The sequence below is a fragment of the Clytia hemisphaerica genome, unplaced genomic scaffold (genome assembly GCF_902728285.1).
Source record: "Clytia hemisphaerica strain Z4C2 unplaced genomic scaffold, Clytia hemisphaerica genome assembly, whole genome shotgun sequence".
In the NCBI taxonomy this organism is placed as follows: Eukaryota; Metazoa; Cnidaria; class Hydrozoa; order Leptothecata; family Clytiidae; genus Clytia; species Clytia hemisphaerica.
Window position 1 is genome coordinate 568,833 of NW_027103553.1, and position 22,423 is coordinate 591,255.

The following is a 22,423-nucleotide window of genomic DNA, read 5'->3' on the forward strand; positions in this document are numbered from 1 at the left end:
ATTATATGTAGAAGAAATAAAGCAAACGATGAAATACATAGAAAAAAACATCAGAAAAAACATACGCTGAAATAACTAAGAAACACAAGGATAATTTCAAATCAGCAGCGAGAGAACACCAACAAGAAAATAAGAATGAAGAAAGACACATCGAATTAAGAAAACAAAACATTATTATACATGGAATGGTGGAATTAAAGGTAGATACGAAAGAGGAACAAAAGGAATAAGACAAAATAGATATTGAAGGTGTGCTAGGTAACATTGGCGTCCAAGATATCAAACTGTCCCACCATTGCATTGGACAAAACAGAAAAGGGCTACAATTTGTCCAATCAAGTTGATCTTAAAAAGTATGGAGGAAAAAGATTGGTTAGTTCAAAATCTGCATAATAAGCTGAAACGATTCAACGAAATTAGTGGCTTTAGCATTACAGACAACTTCACCATCAACGAAAGAAAAATCATTAAAGATATATGTGCCAAAAGGCAAAAAAAATGAATTTAGAAAATGGCGATTTCGTTTGGCATGTAAGAGGAAGCCCTGGAACAAACCTCCGCCTAGTTTGAAAACCTACGACAAAGACCAAAAGAATGTCCTCTGTCCATATCTTCTGACGGCTGGACGACAAATGAAGATTAGACATATTTTATAAATCTAAATCATTTCGTAGAGGTCGATAGACCTGTGAAATATAATTCTATGAATAACAAATTTATTTTAGATTAAAGGCGTTTTTTTAAATGAGCCTGTGTAACAGACACACAGGCTTATTCTCTACACTGGTGTGTAAAAAAATTATATGTGGCTAGTACAGCATGCTGCTCCTGTTGTTTTTGCTAAAAACCCTGATTCATTTTATCACTGATTGTCAGTCCAAATCTGAAGTGTTATAAAATTTCTTATTGGATGGCACGTTCTCCTACTAAAAGGTTTAAAAAATGACGTAGAAACAAGAAACTGTGAAAATCAATTACAAAACCACGGAGTCCTGACTTTTAGTTTTAATGACTTGTTCTCACTTGTTTGGGTTCCGTAGTAATAAAAAGAAAGTTGTTATTGTGATACCATGCTTTTAAAATGGAGATATTTTCACTAACTGCAATTTGAAAGATCCTTCTACCTCGTGTGCCACAAATAAGTTACCCTCTTTGATTTGATATTGTAGGCAGTCAGTAGAAAAGAGATTTTTCAAAAATTATTTTGGAATCATTCAGAAGAAAGCCTAACTTAAAATAAGGTGTATTACTTTTTAATTTCATATACTTCATTAGTTCAAAAGATATGTTCAATAACCTAAAACATCAATTTTTAAAAATGACAAAAAAAGGCGAAAAACGAGAGTATCAATTTGAGGGTGCTGATTTTTGGGGTGTCTTCCAAATAGAAAAAGACCTATACCAGACCACATGATAGAGCTCTTCAAACTGAGCAAAAAAATGTATTATATACATCAGATTACATCAGTCTAAACTTTTCTTGATGAAAAGTTATGGGCATTTTTGAGGTCAAAAAATAATTGAAAACAGGGAATTTCCCCACAATATGCATAATTTATGCAAAATTATAACATTTTTTGACAATATAAACGCCCATAACTATTGATAAAAAAAAGTTGAGACTTTAAATGTATTATACTGTAATACATTTTTTTTACTCAGTTTGAAGAAAGAGCTCTATCAAGTGGTATACCATCAACTGCTCTAACTTGGGACAATTGGTCGAAACATTGGACTGTTACATATCTGCTGTATTTTCACTTACAGTGTAGACCTAACTCTTCACACAAAAATTACGGGAAATGCAAGTTTGGATTTTGTACCCTATGCTGCACTCAAGCACTTAAGCCAAAGTCCCGCAAAGGCGGGACAAAAATCAGTTTTTTGAAGTTTGCAAAAAAACGCCACATAGAAGATCTTTCAAATTCAGTATTTGAATAGAGCAGTAAAAAATACAACTTTTCTATTTTTCCTTTTTTTTTGCAAAAGTTCTAGGAATGAAAATAAAGGGATAATGATAATTGAATACTATCCATTGATGACCCGCGGCACTATCGTAAAGCTAGAATCGCTTCGCGTACTCTTCGCTTGAGAAAATGATTGACAGATTGAAGTTTTTCACCCGCGCAGGAGTTCGCGGAGCGTTCTCGGGTCAATCCTCGGACCGTGCTAAAAATGGTAGACTGAGCTGTGATAGATCATTTCGATGGAAGTTGTTGGAATGTTTACAAGGCTCTTCACAGAAAATCGTTTGTTTTATTGTAAATGATGACAGTGCGGTTATTAATTTTGTTAGATCTGACAAATTGATGTTTGTGAGTGCACTTTATAGTTTTGATTCCCATTGAAGAATCATATTCTGGTTTTCATGTTATTAGGTGCTGGTTTAGAGCTTTAGGTCTACACTGACTTACTGTAAAATTGAAAGAGAAATCGTTTATTTTTTATAATACGCCTTTCATTATCAGTCAGGCACATCCTGGTAAATGAACAGGGTATTTTTCACTTGCGACCATTGGCAAATGAACGGGGTCGAAAACGAAAGTGACGTAATAGCGCCGAATACCCAGTTTAATTGAACCGGGTTGGAAATATTTTGCTTCATTTCAAAGAACTGCATAGATGAATTTTTTTTTCCATGGGTCAATTTTGTCTTTGAAGATTGAAGAAACTTTTAATGAAAAAATAAAGTTCCCAGTTTTCTTCCTTTTTTCCCTTTTTCAGTTTGAAGTTCATTTTTATTCATTTTCACGCTTTTAGCCTGAGACGTCCTATCTCATTTACACTGGGTGACGAATACCCCATGCAAATGCTCACCCCGTTCATTTGCCAGGATGTGCCTGACTGATTATCTCAAATAAAATGACTTTGAAGGTTCGGTGAAATGGTGAAATTGCCATCCCATGTTGTGTCAGATAGTCCCAAGTTAGAGCAGTTGACGGTAGGTCTTTTTTGATTTTGAAGACCCCCCAAAAATCATGAATTTTTAGGGCTTATAATTTTGCCTAAAAACCCAAAAATCGCAAATTACGCAAAAACTGCGGGTTTACAAGCTTGTTGGTAACATTCAAATTCGGAATCAGCACCCTCAACTTGACTAGGAAACATGTCAAAAAGTTGGTCACAGACATTTTGAATTTTTTCTTTATTTTTGAAACTTTAGCAATCCACTGGCCACAGCCTACTTTTACTACTATAATATACTTACTTACTTTCCAGACAATCGAATTTCAATTGGTCGATTGCGTTCGATTTGGTTTGACTGGTTCGATCGTCAATTCCGTTCGATTGAGATCGTCTGGTACTTTATACCAACCCTGACACTACTCTGATTTACACACACAACAAATTCTATTTGAAATCATTAAGTCAAAGTATTTTCTGTGTCTTTGTGTTATGTTCCTATAGCTAATGTATCAGGTATGATGCTAAACAAATTTAGAAATAAATTGATACCTTTTTTACATAGAGCTTTGATCCAAATTCACTTCCTCCTGTCAAAGTGAAACCCCATGGTGGTCCTCCAGCTAAAACAACTTCAAGTAGTTTTTCTTGATTTTCACGAGAAGAATGCATATTGATTTCAGATTAAAGTAATAAAATACACAAAATTAAAATTCTTCCATCATGTTGTGAAAGCAATCTTCGTGAAATAACGTTAATCCTTGGCAAAAAAGAGGAAATGTCGTGAAAGTTTGTAAATTTTTGTCTAGCCACCGTCCGCCATTTTGGGATTTTTTATTTATTTTTAGTGACTAGGCTGAAGAAAAATCAACTTCAGTCAGATTAGAAGCTAGACTAGATTTCTTTGCCCCGGTGATCTGACCAATCACATATCAAATTTTTCCCGCCGTTCTATAAAAAGACAACGTGCTTGCTTCTGTTGTGTTCCAAATCGAAAGTTGTCAGAGCTTCACTTCACGCCATCCTTCTTTGCCAAATTGCTAAAGTGTACCTTTCGACCTTTGCTAAAACATTCAAAGCTTTAATTGTCTTATATAATAAATTTAAAAATTGTTCAACTTAATATGGCACAGATTAATGGAGAGAGAGTTGAAAAAGAGCTTGATTTCGATAAAATTGACATAAATTCCAAACGCAAAGAATATTTAAGTTGGGAAGACTATTTTATGGCAACAGCTTTTCTAGCAGCTCAAAGAAGTAAGGATCCTTCATCACAAGTGGGTGCTTGCATTGTAAATGACGAAAAGAGAATTGTTGGGGTAGGCTACAATGGGATGCCAACTGGGTGTGATGATGAAGAACTGTCATGGTCAAGAGTTGGAGAAACATATTTGGATACAAAATATGCTTATGGTAAACACACAAAAAGATTTTTAGAATAATTCTATATTCTTTTAAAAATAGAAATAATTGTAATAGTGAATAGATTCGCATCACTTTTGAAAACAGTTCTGTAGCCAAGTTTCAAAATAATTATCTTAATTTGGGTCTTAGTCCATCCTGATATATATCCAAGGCAAGTCTGCTGGTGACAACTTTTAGTTTTTCCTGGTTATTGTCAGTTTGTCTGCCAGGGCTGGTTTCTTTTGCTCATAATTATTTAGCAATTTCAAAGTCGAACGATCGTAACCATTTTCGACAAAGTTATCCATCAGGAATTGAATCTCTTCTTCTCAAAACTGTTCGTCACAGTATCTTGTGAGCATGGTTGTGAAACCGGTAAATACCGTAGAATCGTCATAGTGGGCAGCACCCCTCCAACCCCCACCTGAATAAAGTCACCCCCACCTGCATAGGGTAACCCCCACCTGAAAAATGCTACCGACCCAACCCCCACCTTCTTGGACCACCCCCACCTAAATTCTGAAAAGTTTCCAACCCCCACCTGAAAAAGGTTTTTGACTGTTTTAACAATTTTGAGGGTAAGCAAGGTTAATCACTTGAAAATAATTTCTATGCTTTTTATACTTCATACATCTTTTGTTATAATTATTAGACTTTGGAAGAAATAGATTTTTACTGTCAATGTATATGTTTATGATGAGCAGGGTTGAAAGAAAGTTTTTGAGTCAAAATAAGAAAACTAGTAAATAAACTCTCCAACCCCCACCTGAAAAAAGTCACCCCCACCTGTATAGGGTAACCCCCACCTAAGATTTGTGAGCAGGCTAACCCCCACCTGCTTAAATTTTTCTGAAAACCTCCAACCCCCCCCTAAAGTTAGGGGGGGTTCCCACTATGATCGTCTAATATCGACATGCGTCTTCTATAGTCGACACCAGATCTGTAAAATAATCAAAACAAACCTTGAATGAAATTCTTGGTATCATTCTTATCAAACAAGTTCATCCATCAAACTAGAAGTTCAATAAACGTTGCAATCCTTTCAATTAAAAAAAAACAGCCAAATTATAAGCAGTTTTACACAGCACACAAAACGCATGCAAACTTCCCCGTAACTTTCTCGTGTCCATCATTACAATATTACAACTTTATTACGCTTCAAGTCACGTGATAAAAATAATTCGCGCGCTTAGCCTGGTTTCCCCTTCCTTCGTTCCGTTGAATGAAAGCATGCTAATTATTTTTTAGTGACTACATCGTTAAAGTTTTCTTTTTGAAAAAAACCCACTTCACGTTTCTTACATTTCAACAATCTGTGACGTGATAGGGAGAGTACAATTTAGTGATTGATTGATAACTTTGGTATGTATTTGTTTATGTTTGATTTTTTATTTCGAGGACCAGCCTACAGCTATGTCAAAATAACAAGACACATGTCGATATTAAACGACTCTACGGTATACCTTTCAACACCTTTAGCTTCTTTGCATTTATACCGTCAACTGCTCTAACTTGGGACGATTGGTCGAAACATGGGACTGTTTGATATCTGGCCTGTATTTTCACTTACTGTTAAATTTTTTTGACAAATTTGTTTTGATCAGTTCATCATAGAGTGTCATATAAACAAAACTCAACATCTTTGAAAAAGTTGTCCTTTTGATTTCCCATCGTTTTGCAACTAATTTGTTCTTTGTTCCAGACACTCCCGTATGTTTCACTACCAATTTTTTTCATATTTCAATTTAAAAGCCTACCCTGTGCAAAAGAGAAATTGTGTATTTTTTGATACGCCGTTCATTAACTCGAATCAAATTACTATGGAGGTCCGGTGAAATGGTGGCCGAATTACCGTCCCATGTTTTGTCAGATAGTCCCAAGTTAGAGCAGTTGACGGTAACTAACGACCTTTTTTTTAAATGTTGTCATTTTATACTGAATCCTGATAGATACAAGTAAAAGGTAAGTTGAAATCACTGATTGAAAAAGGTTATCTCCTCTCTGACTGCTAATTAGCGACTTACGACTCCAACCTTCTTCCCAGCTCTAAAGTACCGTAATTTTGTGTAAAGCCTACCATGAGATACAATTTGAAATGAGATCCGTAGTTAATTTGTTTTGAAATTTTGCAGCTTTGATTGGTCAGTCATTTGAGGGCTATGTAAGTTTCCCTCCACTCATGCAAGTTACCCGACTTCACGGTACATACCTTGGTTGATTCTTTCATAGCAACTATCTTGTCTGCTAAGTAGTCAGAGTGATTTTCTTAAACACCTTTCTCAGACAGTTTTATTTATAAACACTTGAATAATCAGATAGTATGGTGGACAGGAGACCCGTCCTGTATTTTTATAATCTGATAATATACAGGACGGGTATGACCTGTGAGGCAGATTTCTGCCTCAAAAAATTTACAGTGGGAAATTCGAATTTAGCGCTGTCCTCACTTACTAAAGTAAAAAGCAAATTTCGAAACTTGCGTTTTTTCTTAGAAAGTGTGACCAGTGAAAGAATAACAGAATTTTATTGGCTATGTTTTCACCCATCTTGGGAAATTCAACCCAAACCATGCTATATATTTTGCCATCAGTATATAAGATCAGAAATCATAGCGTGGATCTCCAGGCTAATAGTATGGTGGAAATAGACAAGGTATGTCAGCATTACACAAAGTAATGGTAGGGTGTCGAAATTGAATTAGAGATGTTGACATTAAACCAACTTACAGTATTGTTAGAAACTTCAGCATCGAAAAAAAGTTAAAAGAAATATTACCTAGTAGAATGCAAATAAAAATTACTCCAGCATACCTTACATATGACCCAAGGTATGGCCTGAACATTATTGGGCCACTCATCGAATTTGGACTTTAAAAAGTTCTGAACATGACCTGAACTGGCCCGAACACATGTTTGGACATTTTGGGCCAGGCCCTCAAAGGTGAAAATCCTAAATTTTGTGGCATGAACATTAATGTTTAGATCAAAAGAATGTTTTGCCATTTTGACCTAAACAAACAACTATGTTTTTAATCAAATGTCAACTTGCTCCATGAGGTTCTACCCCTTAACATAAATGTTTTTTGTTTTTTTCGAAGCTTTTGGAAGATCCTTATTGGAACAATAAAATAACTTTGTGATTTAAAAATAAATACTCTCAAAACATTTAATGACTTTTCAATAATTAGTTATTGCCAAATCAAATTAATTATCAAATTAGATTCTTAAGGGGCATTGATTACTAATAAGTAAGACCAGAATTTGGGCATGACTTTGGGTAATATACCAACAATGTCTAATACTACCGACAAACTGACGGGCTAGCGATGGGTAGTCCCCCAGCTCCTTATTTGGCAAATGGTTGGCTCAGTCAATTTGATGGAAAAATCAAAGGAGAAGCGCAAATCTTTGGAAGGTATATGGATGATATATTACGTAATATCAAAACAAACCAGATCGAAAACAAACTAAATGAAATAAATGAATTCCATCCAAATCTAAAATTTACTTGCGAACGCGAGGATAAAGATAGTATTCCATTTTTAGACATGAGGATCATACATTCTGGAAATGAATTAACATCGACATGGTACACGAAAAATACTGATACTGGTTTAACAATGAACTTCCATGCACTGGCACCAATCAAGTACAAGAAGTCCAATGTCACCGGGATGGTATATCGAATTCATCGTGCTTGCAGTACACCTGAAAATTTCAAATCAAGCATCAAAAAAGCAAAATCCATATTACGAAAGAATCAATATCCTCCTTCATTTTACGAACCACTTATTAAAAAGACCATTGAAAAGATCACAAAACCTCCGCAAACAGAAGAACAAAAGGATGAGGAACCAGAAATGAAAAAGTTTTTTCTTTGATATCGAGGTAAAATTACCGAGCAGTTTCAACATTCATTAAAAAGGGTCGGCGCTCCAGTGAAAGTTATTTTAACGATACGAAAACTTAAAACGTTGTTACCATCATTGAAAACACCTGTTGAAAAAGAATACAAAAGTTGGGTAGTTTATCAGATAAATTGTTCACGCTGTCAGTCGTAGTAGAGGGCATATTGTAAAATCGCTGGAATGTTTTGATCAAAGCACTTGTTTTACATTTTTGGAAAGCTAAGGGGTAAGGGAATCGAAATTACAATGTTTCCAATTTTTTTTCGGACACTTTGGTGTGATTTTCGGACAAATATGACGGTCTCAGGCAAAAATCATAGGGTTAAAAATTAATGAAAATTTTAGCTCGAGAAAACGGAGACCTGTTGTATATTTTTGGAAAGCTCTCAAAAAATTAAGATTAGAGATATATTGCAAGTATAGGTGATTTCAGTACCTAACTCGAGATATTGAGCTTCAAAAAGCGCAAAAACTGGACAAAATAGCTGTTTCTGGCTGAAAACACGGTTTTCAAGGGTTAATATCTCGAGTTAGGTACAGAAATCACCTATACTTGCAATATATCTCTAATCTTAATTTTTTGAGAGCTTTCCAAAAATATACAACAGGTCTCCGTTTTCTCGAGCTAAAATTTTCATTAACTTTTAGACCGTCATATTTGTCCGAAAATCACACCAAAGTGTCCGAAAAAAAATTGGAAACATTGTAATTTCGATTCCCCTACCCCTTAGCTTTGCAAAAATGTATAACAAGTGCTTCTAACAAAACATTCGAGCGATTCCAAAAAATCGTACAAAATTCCCCCTACTATCGTGTTATGTTGGGCAAACAGCCAGACATCTTTTATCCCGTATTCGAGAGCACAGGAATGCTAATACACCAGTGGGAAGCCATTTTCGTAGCTGTAATGTTGAACTTAAAATGATTGATGTGAAAATAATTGCACAATCAGCTAAATCTGAATTTCATCTTATGGCCCTTGAGGCCTTATGCATTCAAGCCATTAAGCCTTCTTTGAACACAAAGGAAGAGTTCAAAAGTAGAACGCTTGTCTTGAGAATTTGAATTGTCATGGGATAAATGATCAATTATCATGGGATGATTGATCAATTATCACATGCCAGTTTTGAATTCTTACGACTGGCGTTTGAAAATTTGAGCTCATTCTTTGAGTTGAGTTGATATAGAGAGTATTTGACGTGTAAATATTGAAGTTTTTTAGCAAGCAGTTTTACTGTTTTTAACTTTTATCTTTTATTTATTTTTTAGACCTGATGATGATACAAAAGTATCGAAATATATTGTCAAGTAAAATTAAAATAAAATGAAGTTACATCGTTGATATTTCACTTCTGATATCAAAATTCACAATGTTTTTACCGAGAAGAATGTCTAATATACCAATGACGTCCCAATGGGCTGTCAAATCCAGTACCTCTGGGATTAAAGTACCTTTGGTAAATCCTGTTAGTTGTTTGGGCATTAATACTTAGCAAAATAATAACATACTAAAAATGAGAATTTATTCCTTATTACAGTGTGTCATGCTGAGATGAATGCAATCATGAACAAAAACTCTGCTTCTGTCAAGAATTGTACCATATATGTAGCTCTTTTTCCTTGCAATGAGTGTGCAAAGCTCATTGTCCAATCTGGAATCAAGGAAGTTGTTTATTACTCAGCAAAAAATGGTGAATCTATGGAAGCTAAAGCATCCCGAAGAATGTTTGAATTGGCTGGGATTAAGTACAGGTATGACAACTGATCCATTTCTTCATTTTATTTGGTCTAAAGTTTAGAGTCAGGTGCACCTAGGAAAGGCTGATATAGTTTTTTTTGATGTCGTCTCTTTGATATTGTTTTTGAGAGAGTGAATCCTTGTCAACACTTCAAACAACTACTTGGCAGTCAGCCTTTTGCATTTTTGCAATGTTGTGGTGTTCATAATTCAACAAAAAGTTTATTTTGACTCTATTGAAATTATTTGGGCATTTTAATGTTGCAGATGTGTGTTTCAAAAAGCCTAAAGAAACTGATGAATGAGTGTTCTCGTAAACGACCAATCAACATTTGAATCCTCAGATTTAAATGCCGACAATCTAGATAAAGCAGACTGAACCATAGACAAAGATAAAAAACTAGACTGTGGAATAGTTCAGCGTCTAGATATACAGGCTATAAAGTTACAATTCCTTGAGATTTGAAACTAAGAACAGTACTGAATTACAATTTTCAAATATTTTCTTTACAATTCACAGGCAGCATATCCCGAAAGCAGAGAAATTAGTTATTGATTTTTCTGTCATCAATAAAAACAAATCTCAACCAACTGGTATGAAGTCTTCAGCTATGAGGAAATGATTTTAATAAAGTACATCGTTTTATTGTATCTTACTTTACCCTTGTTTTCTGAGAGGAAACAATATAAAACTGAATATATATGATGATCAACATCAATAAAGTTTATTATCAACTAAACTGTGTAAATGGGATCTTCCAGAAAAAATTGAATATGGGGGGTGGAGGATATATAACATTTTTTTGGGAAATTTACCCCCGGACATTGTGAATTTTGACCCCCCTGACAACAGATCTTACCCACGGACAAGCATCAGTTGACTCCCCAGACATTCAAAATCACCCCTATACAGAGCAAGTTTGTCCCCAAAACAAGGCAAATTTTTCAGATTTCACACTATCCTCAGGCAAAATATCCAATTATCCTCCACCCCCATGTACAAATATTTTCTGGAAGAGCCCAATTAGTTGTTATGTAAATAAGAGTGGTGTAAAAAATATAATATTTGGACAGTCATTTAGAAATATTATTTTAAAATCGACAAATTCTTTTACTGTAAAATAGTATGATATTAGTAGAAGCAGATGTCATTTTGTAACTATTATATAAATTAATAGCTGTAATTTTTTTGTACAAAGAATGATATGAAAATCACCTCTCCTTGCGTTTAATGCTTTATTCGTGAAAAGTATATTGATTAGCCGAATCAGGTCTGGTTATAGGGGTCGCTGGCTACGAATTGTGGTCTGGGCCACAAACTGAACAGCTCTTGGGTGGGGTCTCGACCACGAACTGATTAGCGAGGTGGCGAGTCCTTGGCTACGAGCTGAACAGCGAGTATACGAATCTTTGGCCGTGAGTTGAACAGTGGAGTAAAATAGTCTCCACTGTTCAACACGCGGCCAAATATTCGTATACTAAAGCTCTGTTCTGCATTTTTCTTCAATTAAATGTTTAGCCACGAAATGAACAGTGAAGATTACTGTTTAAAGTCTGTTCACGATAAGTGTGCACTCTTTTCTCCTTTACCTATAACTTTTGAAGGCATTCTTCAATCTTTATAAATTTGGTATCATTTGAAAGATTTTAGTAGATCTGGAGAGATTCTTTGATCTTAGGAGGTCATCACTGTGAAAAAATTTCACTAAAATATTTATTCAATATAAAGTTATGATACAAAGTTAATAAGTGATTGACCCCAAAAAACAGCAGAAAACAGCAGAAAACAGCGTTTTTAGACGTCAATCAGCTTATAACTTTATTTGATATCTTTTGACTGAATGAGAATTTTTGAGAATCTTTTTCACAGTGATGACGTTCGATGATTAAGGATTCACTTGTGTGAAAATGATAGTTATAGCACTCTTATACAAGATCTTCATTTTTTTCTTCTTCATTTTCATCTTCATTTTTAGAATTTTTTTTAATATTTTTTTATTTCAAATTGTTACACTCACTAGTATCTTTCCAATGATACCAAATTTATAAAGATTAAAGAGTTCCTTCAAAAGTTATAGGTAAAAGAAAAAAGAGTGCACACTTATCGTGAATAGACTTTAGTTTCGTAGTCAACGATCCCTCTAGCGAGACCTGATCTGATTAACCTTACTTTTTAAGTCATTTTCACCTGTACAAGTTTTTAATACCTTTAGATTAGGATTGAATGCTCTTACTCCATAGCCCTGATCAGAATAAAATTCATGTCTAGTTAATATTTCAAGCTTATTTTTAAGGGTTTTGTTTTGTTGGACCTACCCCGGAGGTCCTTTAGATTAACTGGATGTTCGTTCGTTCGTTCGTTCGCTTTTTGGACTTGCGTGTGAAATTGCTTCATCATTAGTTTTTTCTGATTTTATGCATAAAGATGGAGGGCAAGGTTCTCTAAAAAGTGGGTGAAGGAGATATTTATTTGAGCTATGATACTTCAAGCTGCTCACTACACTTTCTTACTCTCTTGCTATTTGTCCTATTTTTATCTGATTCTCATCATCAGATAGGTCCATTCAGCACGTTGCTTGTTTGTATTTTTTGATATTCAAATGAGTGATGACTCTTACATGTAATAATTTCTTCATTTTACTTTCATTTTTAAAGGTAAAATCAAATTGAAATATCAATATTAAAATATACAAAAACAATGTAATGAGGAAATGGATATGATAAAAGAGATGGTTACTGGCTACTGCGGGTGATTCTCAAATTGAATTGATAATTAAGGTATGTTGGTTTTGTTTTCATTTTTAGCAGTAAATTAAAGATAAACGTTTTTTGGACCTACCTCCGGGTAGCCCGGTGGTTCTCCAGATTGGCTCATTAGTTTTTTCTGATTTTTTGCACAAAGATGCAAAATTGCAATGGCCAAAATGTGACGGAGCCCGAAAAATTTTTTTTTCGGATAAACTGGTTGTTTGGCATTTTCTCGAGATTTTATCATTAGTTATTTCAGAATTTTTGCTCAAAGGTGCGTATTAACAATGCACAAAACATGGCTGAGTCTGATTTTTGAGAAAATTTTTCTTCCGGCCGAAAATGCCGGAAATATGCCGGCAAACGCCGTTTTTCCAGTTTTTTATTAGACTTTTTCCTAATAATTGGTTGTTTATTCATTCAAAAACATTATTGATAGCACCATCAAGCATGTTTCCATTTTCAATAAAATTGATTTTTGAAGTCGGAACTATTTAAAAATCGCCGGAACAACCAATTTTCGCCGGAAAGACAGTATTTCTTGAATTTCTCAAGCTGTACTTTATATTTTTTTATGAAATTTGGCACACTGATGCAAAATGACAATAACTTAAATGTGACGGAGCCCGATTTTCAAAAAAAAATATGCCGGAAAACCGGTTTTTTGACATTTTCTCGAATTTTCATCCTTAGTTTTTTCTGTTTTTTGCAGAAAGATGCGTATTCGCAATGCTCAAAACATGGCCGAGTTCGATTTTTGAGAACGAATTTTTTCCGGTTGAAAATGCCGGAAATCGCCGTTTTTGCAGATTTTCATTGGATTGTTCCTTATATTTCTATGCTTTTCACACAAACATTATTGATAACAATGCTCACCTTCACGCATGATTCAATTGTCAATAAAACTGATTTTTGGGACCAGAACTTTCTATTTATTTTTTCCCTACAACCCTTTCCTCTCCCCCCATCAACAATCAATGATGAACTTATTGCGTTATGCATTTTCGCTAAACGCTATATTTTCTGTCTGACTGATTTTTTTCATTTTTCTTCTCGCATTGCTATCTAACTTTCATCATCAGGTAGGTCCATTCAACATCTAGCTTGTTTATATAAGAATGTTGTTTTTCTTAACCACTTCATCATGGATATTCTTAACTTTTTGGGAAAAATCATTCTAAAATATTCTTACAGTGTTCTTAGGTTTGGATGCAAACCCAGCCTAAATCTAGTAAGCAATATATACCTCAAGCAGGAATTTGGCATTTTTGTGAAACTTTTTAGCATTGTTTGCTGAGGAATAATTGGCAATTTAATGGTAGAAAAGATTCAAAATGACATTCCTAACTTCACTTGCCTAATTCCATGATGGTGGTATTCTTAGCATATTCTTATTCTTTCGGCCAAATTTATCATGAATATTCTCATAAAAGAAAAAGCGTGTAATTGATTTGCTGAGAGGCTTGACATACACTGTCCTATATAAAAAATTTCTACTAGCATTTAAGGAAAAACAAAGGAAAGACAATAGTAGGCCGAGTATTGATAAAGATACAGGATCCTGGCGCAGAATTCTATTGGCTGTTGCAAAATTATGTCAATGCAGTCAAAACATGTGATTACTCGAAAAAGTTCACGTGATTTTATTCCCATGTTGGTTGCTTTAAGCTTGGTACTCACTTGTGCAAAAAATCGCGTCTAAGTGCGCTTAAGTGTGTCGAACACATTTATGCTTTCTAGTGAGTACATTCGCTAAACGCACTTAAGTGCACTTAGACGCACATCTACGCACATAAACGCATTGATTTTGCTAGGCGCATTTAAACGCGAATATAAAAAAGTTTTGATATTTCGACACGATCATCAAAGACACCGCGTGTAAACACTATTCAGTTCTTTTGGAATTTGAAGAGAGAGGAGGATTTTTTCATCACGTTTAAGTGCGCCTAACTCCTTTTTCCCTCTCTTTCATTCAAATCACTTTGTAGTGAGTACATAAATAGCGTGCGTTTAAGTGCGCCTAACTGATAGGCGCAATTTTTTGCACAAGTGAGTACCAAGCTTTACAACTTACAGCTGATAACTTTATTAGTGTCAATAAATTCGAACCAATCAGAAATAAATGTCACGTAACAAGCACATAAAAATTTCGTAAAAGCGTGATTTATTTTCAGACTTTATTAATTTTTCAACCTGTGTCATTGTTGAAATCACGTGATATTATTGTTTTGGTTGGCTACCTCATCAACGGCTTTATTTGACAAAAAGTTCTAACCAATTGTAAACAAATTCAAACTGGATCATAAATACCATACTCTCGCTGAGTAGCTTCTGTTACGAGGTTTTTTGCTTATGTGGTCTAAGTTTTGGTTGAGAGAGTATGGATCATCAGATTAGTAATTGATAATTTCAATACATCCATGTTTTACAGTTTTGTGGTTTTGTTTTGTGACTTTGCATTGAATGGATGCTTAAGAAATTGATATTTATCATGATGCAAATCACAGTTGGAAGTCAGAATTCCATATAGATCAGTTTTGTTGACAAAGACAATATCTTAAAAGAAACTAAATTCACATTTTTTTTAGTTAGATTAATGCATTATAGCAAGATTTGGCCTTGTTTGAAGAATTTTCAAATTTTGGCAGCAAAAATTGCTGACGTGTGTATGCGCGCTAGTCCTTGCTACCATTTCTAGAAAGTTTTTTTTCCATAGGGGTTTCCACCATTGAGATAAAAAAATGGAAGTCTTTAACATTTCTGTAATTAGACAATTGCATTATAGCAAGCATTGACCTTGTTTCAAAAATCTCAAATTTTGGTGGCAAAAGTTTCTGTGGTAATATATGTATTTCATTGGACTGGTTCACTATTGAAAGACTGGAAAAGGGAGCGGCTCTAACGTTTGGGCTACTAACATTCGAACATAGAGGCAAACTGAAAATCAGAATAGTGAGTAATCTCGTAACTTCAAATGATAATTTACCTCACACCTATTATGTAACATTGGGATTCACACCTTGTAAGGAAATTACATTTACATTACATTTGATAATTAGGAGTAATCAGAAAGTTTTAGTACAAATAGTAGAAAAAATATTCTTGATTATCAAACTTTGTAAGTTTTACCTGTTCCAAAACAAATATGGCAAATAATGGAGAAAATGTTGAAAAAGAGCTTGGTTTTGATAAAATTGACATAAATTCCAAACGAAAAGAATATTTAAGTTGGGAAGATTATTTTATGGCAACAGCTTTTCTAGCAGCTCAAAGAAGTAAGGATTCTTCATCACAAGTGGGTGCTTGCATTGTAAATGACGAAAAGAGAATTGTTGGGGTAGGCTACAATGGGATGCCAAGTGGATGTGATGATGAAGAACTGCCATGGTCAAGAGTTGGTGAAACATATTTGGATACAAAATATGCTTATGGTAAGAAAACTTCTTTCTCAGTAACTTGGGTGGTGCCGACTCAGTGTACTGACCCATAGCTGGTGGGTGGTTTTTTTTCTCAAAATAAATTTGAATTAGTATAGTGTACTAAGGGTGGTATCAAAACTCTGGTCATGGACAAAAACTAGCACAGTGTGCTAAAAATAAAGGGTGGTGTTCTGAATTGATGAACAAAAAAATTCTGTACATCGTACAAAGTTATGAAATTTTGGAATAAATGATGAAGATATATGTCGCTTTTTTGGGACACACTGCGGCATAGTATAAAGAGCTTACTGTAGAGCTTTTCTATTCTAAATTTGGGCAGAGAGTTTATAAGATAAGTGAGAGGAACTCCAAGATCTTTTAAATTTCATTAAATGACTAATTTGACAAAGAATTTGGTCCAAGGAGGGGTAGGGTCACTCAAGTAAAACGGGACTTTCTTATGTATACCTTCTGTAATGGCCTTTTGATTGATAGCAAGATAATAACATACTAAAAATGCGAATTTGATTATCTATTACAGTGTGCCATGCTGAGATGAATGCAATCATGAACAAAAATTCTGCTTCTGTCAAGAATTGTACCATATATGTAGCTCTTTTTCCTTGCAATGAATGTGCAAAGCTCATTGTCCAATCTGGAATCAAGGAAGTTGTTTATTACTCAGCAAAAAATGGTGAATCTATGGAAGCTAAAGCATCCCGAAAAATGTTTGAATTGGCTGGGATTAAGTACAGGTATGTGAAGTGTGTGATGCATAGCCCTCTTTTGGCGTCAATGCAATGTCTTCTTTCAAACCTTTTCAAGCAAAGATTTTAACAACCAACTTTGTGCCCTCTTTCTGCCTACTCTAACAATTAGAATAGGCAGGGCAGAAAGTCGGCCGTCTAAACTAGAGCTTAGCATCTTTTTTATTTTCAGCGTCTTGGCGAAGGTAAACATTTAGGAATTTTATGTGCTGAGGTTATTTTAATTTTGCAGATGCTATGAATACTGTACCATTTCTATTCTTAAGACTTATTTTTGGTCAATTCTTTTGGAATTCAAAATTGAAATTATCATTCAAAGGTTTTAATTTGAGCCTCAATTTTAGGACAATTACATATTATTATCAATTCTTTTGAGAATAATTGAGAAGTTTTAAACTCTAAATATCTTCTCCACAATTCACAGGCAGCATATTCCTAAAGAAGAAAAATTAGTGATCGATTTTTCTGTCATCAATAAAAACAAATCTCAACCAACTGGCATGAAGGCTTCAGCTACAGCTATGAGGAGATGATATTTATAGTATTGTATTCTATTTGATTCTTGAAAAGAAGTATATGGACTCAAAATCGGGGGGGGGGTGGAGGTAGTTAAGCAAATGGAGGGTGTGGGTATGTACCCTTTAGGGTACTTTTTTGAAAGTCCCACCAAGGGTTGGAAAAATCAAAAAATCAAATTTGAAATAAAAAATAGGAAAATTTCAACTTTTTGCCCCCGGAATCATCAAAATTTGGTCAAATTTGTCCCAATAAAGGGTCTCCTTTTTTTCCTCCTTTTTAGTCCCGCTAAGGGTCCGAGGGTCGAAAATCGGGCGGCACACCCACGTCAGCTCGCAACCCTAGTACCCCTACGGGACTCAAAAAGTCTTTTTTTTTGACATTTTTAAAGTTTTATATTGTCATTAATTAGTGTATAAATTAGTGGAATGTAAATAAAGTTTGTTGTAATTCGATGTAATTATTTAGCAGATGACTGTGAGAGTTAGTAAAATATTTTTTATGTATTTATATTTTTTAAATTTTCAATTTTTGTAGAAAGAATGATATGGAAATGACTGGAAATGAAAATTTTTGTTTTACTGCTTTTGTTTGTTTTTAACCCTTAATTTAGGTTACAAAACATTCATTTTTAAGGCAAATAATAACAAGTTCTGCCATTCGCCAAAATTAGCTATCACCAAAAAAAATGCTGCCTCCTCACCAAGACTCTCGCCTAATTTAAATTGTTTTTGATTTTGACGGCTCGGTAAAATCTAGATCCCTTGACGTAACTTTCGGATAAGATTAATTAGATCTTATCTGAGTTTTTGATTTTTCTAAAACAGCGATGTATTATGGGATTGTTTCGGGGTATTACAATATAATTCCTTCGACGAATTCCTAAGAGATTTCTATTGTAATACTCTCGAAACAATCCCACAATGCATCGCTTTTTTAGAAAAATCAAAAACTCAGATAAGTTCTTTTTTCTTCCTTTAACTTGAGAATCTTCCTAAAAGCAAAAAGACTGAAAGCTACATTTGGTTGAAATTAACAAGAACAATACATAAAAAACTCCTTAACTAAGTTTTGGGTAGGGTATATTCATTTCATAAATGATGACGCCATCATTTTCAAGAAAAATTAATGCATATTACGTGTCAAAATTTGAAAATGATTGAATAAACAGTTCAGAAATTATCAGCACTTTAAAATCCTGAGTTTTAAGCGATTTTAGCTGGATTTTATTCATGATTCACGATAAAGTCATAAAACCTGATCTGGATGACTCATGACATTAAAGATTTGCACAAGTACTCTTAATAAAGCTTCATTAAAAGTCAGAAAGTTTCAAATTGTTCCAAAAATTCTTCTCCGAGATATACACAAATGAACACCAGCGTGATAAATTCTACTCCCCCTGGGGCTAATAGGGTTAAAGTTCAAAGGGTATTATGTTGATTAGTTTGAAGTACTTTCCGCTTAGGTTGACTTTGTTGAATTGTTGAATTGTTGAATGACTACCAGTTATTTAATGGATATACATTTTGAGATGGATACTCCCATAAGCTAACAATTCCTTCCTCTGTCATATAGCGGAGTTTGACTATTTTTTTGCTCTTGAAAACAGTAGTATTCATGATGTGCACCATTGCAACGTCTTCTGACATTACATCACGGGCCCAACAGCTGATTGGTTGTAAGTGACGTAAAATCTGTCAATACGTCACTTGCAACAAATCAGCTGTTGGGTCCGTGGAAGACATTACAATGGTGCATATCATGAATATCTTGTTTTTGTTGTTGCCAAATATAGAATTGAGGACTACGAATAGTATTTGAGAACTCTTTGTTATGTCAATTAACCATAACTGACGGCAAGACCTTTTTTTTCGCTTTTTCAGCACTTTATTAATGTGAGATGGAAAGGTGTTTTTTTTCTTCAGTTTTTTGATTGTAATTTCCTGTGAAATTTATCTGATTTGAAAAAACGATCGTTAACATTCAAAACACCCCTGTCTCACAGCTCTGGTGGAACTTTTTTTCTAAGTGAGTTCAGTGGGGATAAAAATTCATATTGAAATCCCAATAGGGATAGAAATTCCATTGTTCCAAGGTTAAAAAATTCAGTGGCAATGGTTTTGAAATGCAATTTTTAAACATTGAATTTCGAATGGGGATGAAATAAAAGTTAATTTCCCAGTGGGGCTGAAATTCTAACTTATTTTCCCACCGAAATTTTGGTTAATCTTTCCAGTGGGGCTGTGCTCCAAGCAGGTCTGTGACACACAGGGGTATTTCAAATGACCCTGGGGAAATCTTTATGGCTTTTTGATAGATTGGATGGCATTGCTAATAAGTGAACCGGTTTTAATATGGGTATATATGGCAGGCTTCATTATTTAACTTTACTGAATACACTGGAAGTTAGATAAAGTCCCTTTAAATGAAAACAAGAAGCCCGTTGGATGTGAAGGCCCAGCGAACAGCAATGTGTTGAAATTGAGCGTGCAAAACAGCAAATGTATGACCCCGTTGACATGGATCAAAGTGAGGACAGGAAAAAATTTTTCAAAATAACTGCGGTACTTTTCATTGGTTACTTTAATGGGATAAAATTTTTTCGCCGCGCATACCGTCAGTTCGTAAACCCACTGCCCCGCGGGCAGGGAGTACACAGGCGAAGGCTCATCCGGTTGAATACTCTCCTCGGGTACCTAATAGCTGGGGGGTTTGGAATAAGCGGGGGGAGAGAGGTTTGAAAAAATCTCAAAACTTATTAAGCGGGAGGGGGGGGGTCAGAATAAAAATGTCCTGGGTGGAAAACTTTTGAAAAGGCTTTTTAATTACATACAGCCGCAACCATGAAAAATGTTTCAATCTAAAGTCTGTCCAGATATAATTGGCAGTGGAAACAAGAATGCCTGTAACTTTTGATAGTCAAATATAATTATGGAAATTTTTTTTTCTTGCTTTAGAGAATTAAAAGCGCTATATTTGAATGTATTTTTGGTTGGAAAAATTCGCGATTTTTAGCGGTTAAATTTGCGATTGTAAAAATTGAGCTTTTTTTCTACTTATGCTATAACGTTCATTTTTACACCAGTGGTAGTTCAACCTTAGGCTAAGAAGTTTGTTAAATTTCAAGGCGAACAGAAAAGTCCTTTGGAAGATATGGGACCCGAAATACCCCTTAGTAGCACTTTTCTGTGAAATATCAAATCTCCAACTTATTACTAAATTATTACATTTTAGTGTCCATTAACAGATACCAGAATCAGTTTATGTACTTTAAATAATTATGTGATTGATGTGTGTCGAGTTTGAAACCGACCGACCGTTTAATGACAGATCCAGAAATGACCATTTTATTTAATGTGTAGAATCACGAAAAAAGTCCCAATCTTGTTCAAATTTACACATGAGCTACATTTTAGTCTCCATTAACATATTCCATAATCAGCTTATTTGAAATAATTCTGTGTCGAGTTTGAAAAATCAAGCCACCGCGCACCACCAATCGTCAAACGAGACAGATCCGGAAAAAATAATTTTCACGCACGCGTAGCATCATTCCAGTTTATTTATTTCTATATCAGAAGCCGTTACAGTATTTCCTGAAAATAAAGTCTTTTTGAAAACAAGAAACTAAAAATGAAAGTGATTTAAGGTAGAATTTTCACTCACAGAACTTTATGAAAACTTGAGCAAAGACTATTAGATATGGCAGAATGTTGAAAAAAGTTTATAAAGAAAAATCATTACAAAATTTGATTGGTTTGAAAATCTCTTGACCATTAAAGCAAAGAAAATGTTCAAGTATGAATCAACCTCAGACCGCCATCTTGTTTTGTTTTGAAAATTGTTTTGAACGAGCGCGGAATCAGAAAATATATCTTTTATTAGCAAAGCTTTTCACTGTCCAGACGGCAAAAAGTGTGGTACTGGTTTTAAGCGCCGTTTCTACCAAAACGGACGGACAGACAGAAACGGAAGAAGGACGGAAAGAAAATTGCAAATGAAAGGCCCTATCGCTAGCGCTGGGCCAAAAAGATCATGATCATGGGACCAATTTTACAATTGGGAGGTGTTTTAGTATTTTTATTAAAGACATATGAGATTTAATGGATTTTTTTGAAAACTAATGTGTAAAATTCCAAGATGGTCGTACCCTCTAAGTATTCTTCTTCACCAATACTCAAAAAAGGAAAGTTCAATCAGAAGAATTAGCCTCAAGTTCTCAACTTGACTCAGTTGAGTTTGAATCTGAGCATGTCTATCTGTGTGTGTATGTCCCAAAACTTTGGGGCAGCCTGGAGACGTCAAAAATTGTCGGATTTGGCTGAAATTTGGCACACTTGTTCGTTGGGCGAATATCTGGGGGTGTTTTTTCATTTTTCAAATTTTTTGATTCTTTGGGCCTGGGGACGAGTTTTTCGCCAAAACGAGGCTAAAACTTTGGAGCAGTCTACAGGCCCCAAAAATGGTCGGGTTTGGCTGAAATTTTGCACACTTGTTAATTGGGTGAATATCTGGGAACTGCAATTGGGTCTAAGAATAATTTGAAGCCACTGAAGTTGAGCCCAGTGCGTTGCGCACGTTCGACTATTTCATACTAAAATGACTATGCATTCTGCTGGGTGATTTAATGTTAATGATACCATTACGAAAATTCCTTCTTCCGTTATTTCAATGATTAAGGAGAGACCCCTTGAGTTCCCTGTTTACGTGTATGATTACGTGTTAAAAGAGAATTGATCAAAACATAGGAGTAAGAGTTCATCAAGCTGAATATGATTTCAAACTGTTGTATTTGACATTTAACCAATCCTTAAGGAGTAAACAAAATATTCCTACCTTAATATAAAAAAAGTACTGTATTCTCAAACTCTCAATACTACAAGAAAGAGATAATTTATTATTTAGTAGGAGGTATTTAAATAGATCACTATGTTGCAAAATGTCCCATTCAATTCGAATTTATTTTCGGACAATTTAGCATGGAAATTAGGAATAATACTGTATTCAGGCGTCTTGA

The 22,423-nt window shown here is 34.6% G+C and overlaps 3 protein-coding genes across 3 annotated transcripts in view; 2 read left to right on the forward strand and 1 right to left on the reverse strand.

Moving 5' to 3' along the window:
- The window catches only part of LOC136800358 (putative leucine-rich repeat-containing protein DDB_G0290503), a 58,423-nt gene extending 54,666 nt beyond the window's left edge, over window positions 1-3,757 (reverse strand). The window contains exon 1 of the mRNA XM_067056991.1: window positions 3,457-3,757. Coding sequence (XP_066913092.1) covers window positions 3,457-3,576 — 120 coding nt within the window. The 5' untranslated portion in view covers window positions 3,577-3,757. The remainder of the gene's footprint in view (window positions 1-3,456) is intronic.
- A 205-nt stretch (window positions 3,758-3,962) lies between these two features.
- On the forward strand, window positions 3,963-10,628 carry LOC136800372 (deoxycytidylate deaminase-like). The gene is made up of 3 exons (XM_067057009.1): window positions 3,963-4,317; window positions 9,754-9,967; window positions 10,474-10,628. Exons 1-3 carry the CDS (start codon window positions 4,029-4,031, stop codon window positions 10,574-10,576), a joined length of 606 nt encoding a protein of 201 aa, XP_066913110.1. The 5' UTR covers window positions 3,963-4,028; the 3' UTR covers window positions 10,577-10,628.
- A 5,143-nt stretch (window positions 10,629-15,771) lies between these two features.
- On the forward strand, window positions 15,772-17,525 carry LOC136800371 (deoxycytidylate deaminase-like). Its single transcript, XM_067057008.1, has 3 exons — window positions 15,772-16,132; window positions 16,662-16,875; window positions 17,312-17,525. Exons 1-3 carry the CDS (start codon window positions 15,847-15,849, stop codon window positions 17,418-17,420), a joined length of 609 nt encoding a protein of 202 aa, XP_066913109.1. The 5' UTR covers window positions 15,772-15,846; the 3' UTR covers window positions 17,421-17,525.
- Window positions 17,526-22,423: the final 4,898 nt, after the last annotated feature.

Coding starts and splice junctions, on each gene's coding strand:
- LOC136800372 (XM_067057009.1), top strand. CDS start 4,029: ATGGCACAGATTAATGGAGAGAGAGTTGAAAAAGAGCTTGATTTCGAT. Junction 4,318..9,753: donor GGATACAAAATATGCTTATG/GTAAACACACAA, acceptor TCCTTATTACAG/TGTGTCATGCTGAGATGAAT. Junction 9,968..10,473: donor TTGGCTGGGATTAAGTACAG/GTATGACAACTG, acceptor TACAATTCACAG/GCAGCATATCCCGAAAGCAG.
- LOC136800371 (XM_067057008.1), top strand. CDS start 15,847: ATGGCAAATAATGGAGAAAATGTTGAAAAAGAGCTTGGTTTTGATAAA. Junction 16,133..16,661: donor GGATACAAAATATGCTTATG/GTAAGAAAACTT, acceptor TATCTATTACAG/TGTGCCATGCTGAGATGAAT. Junction 16,876..17,311: donor TTGGCTGGGATTAAGTACAG/GTATGTGAAGTG, acceptor CACAATTCACAG/GCAGCATATTCCTAAAGAAG.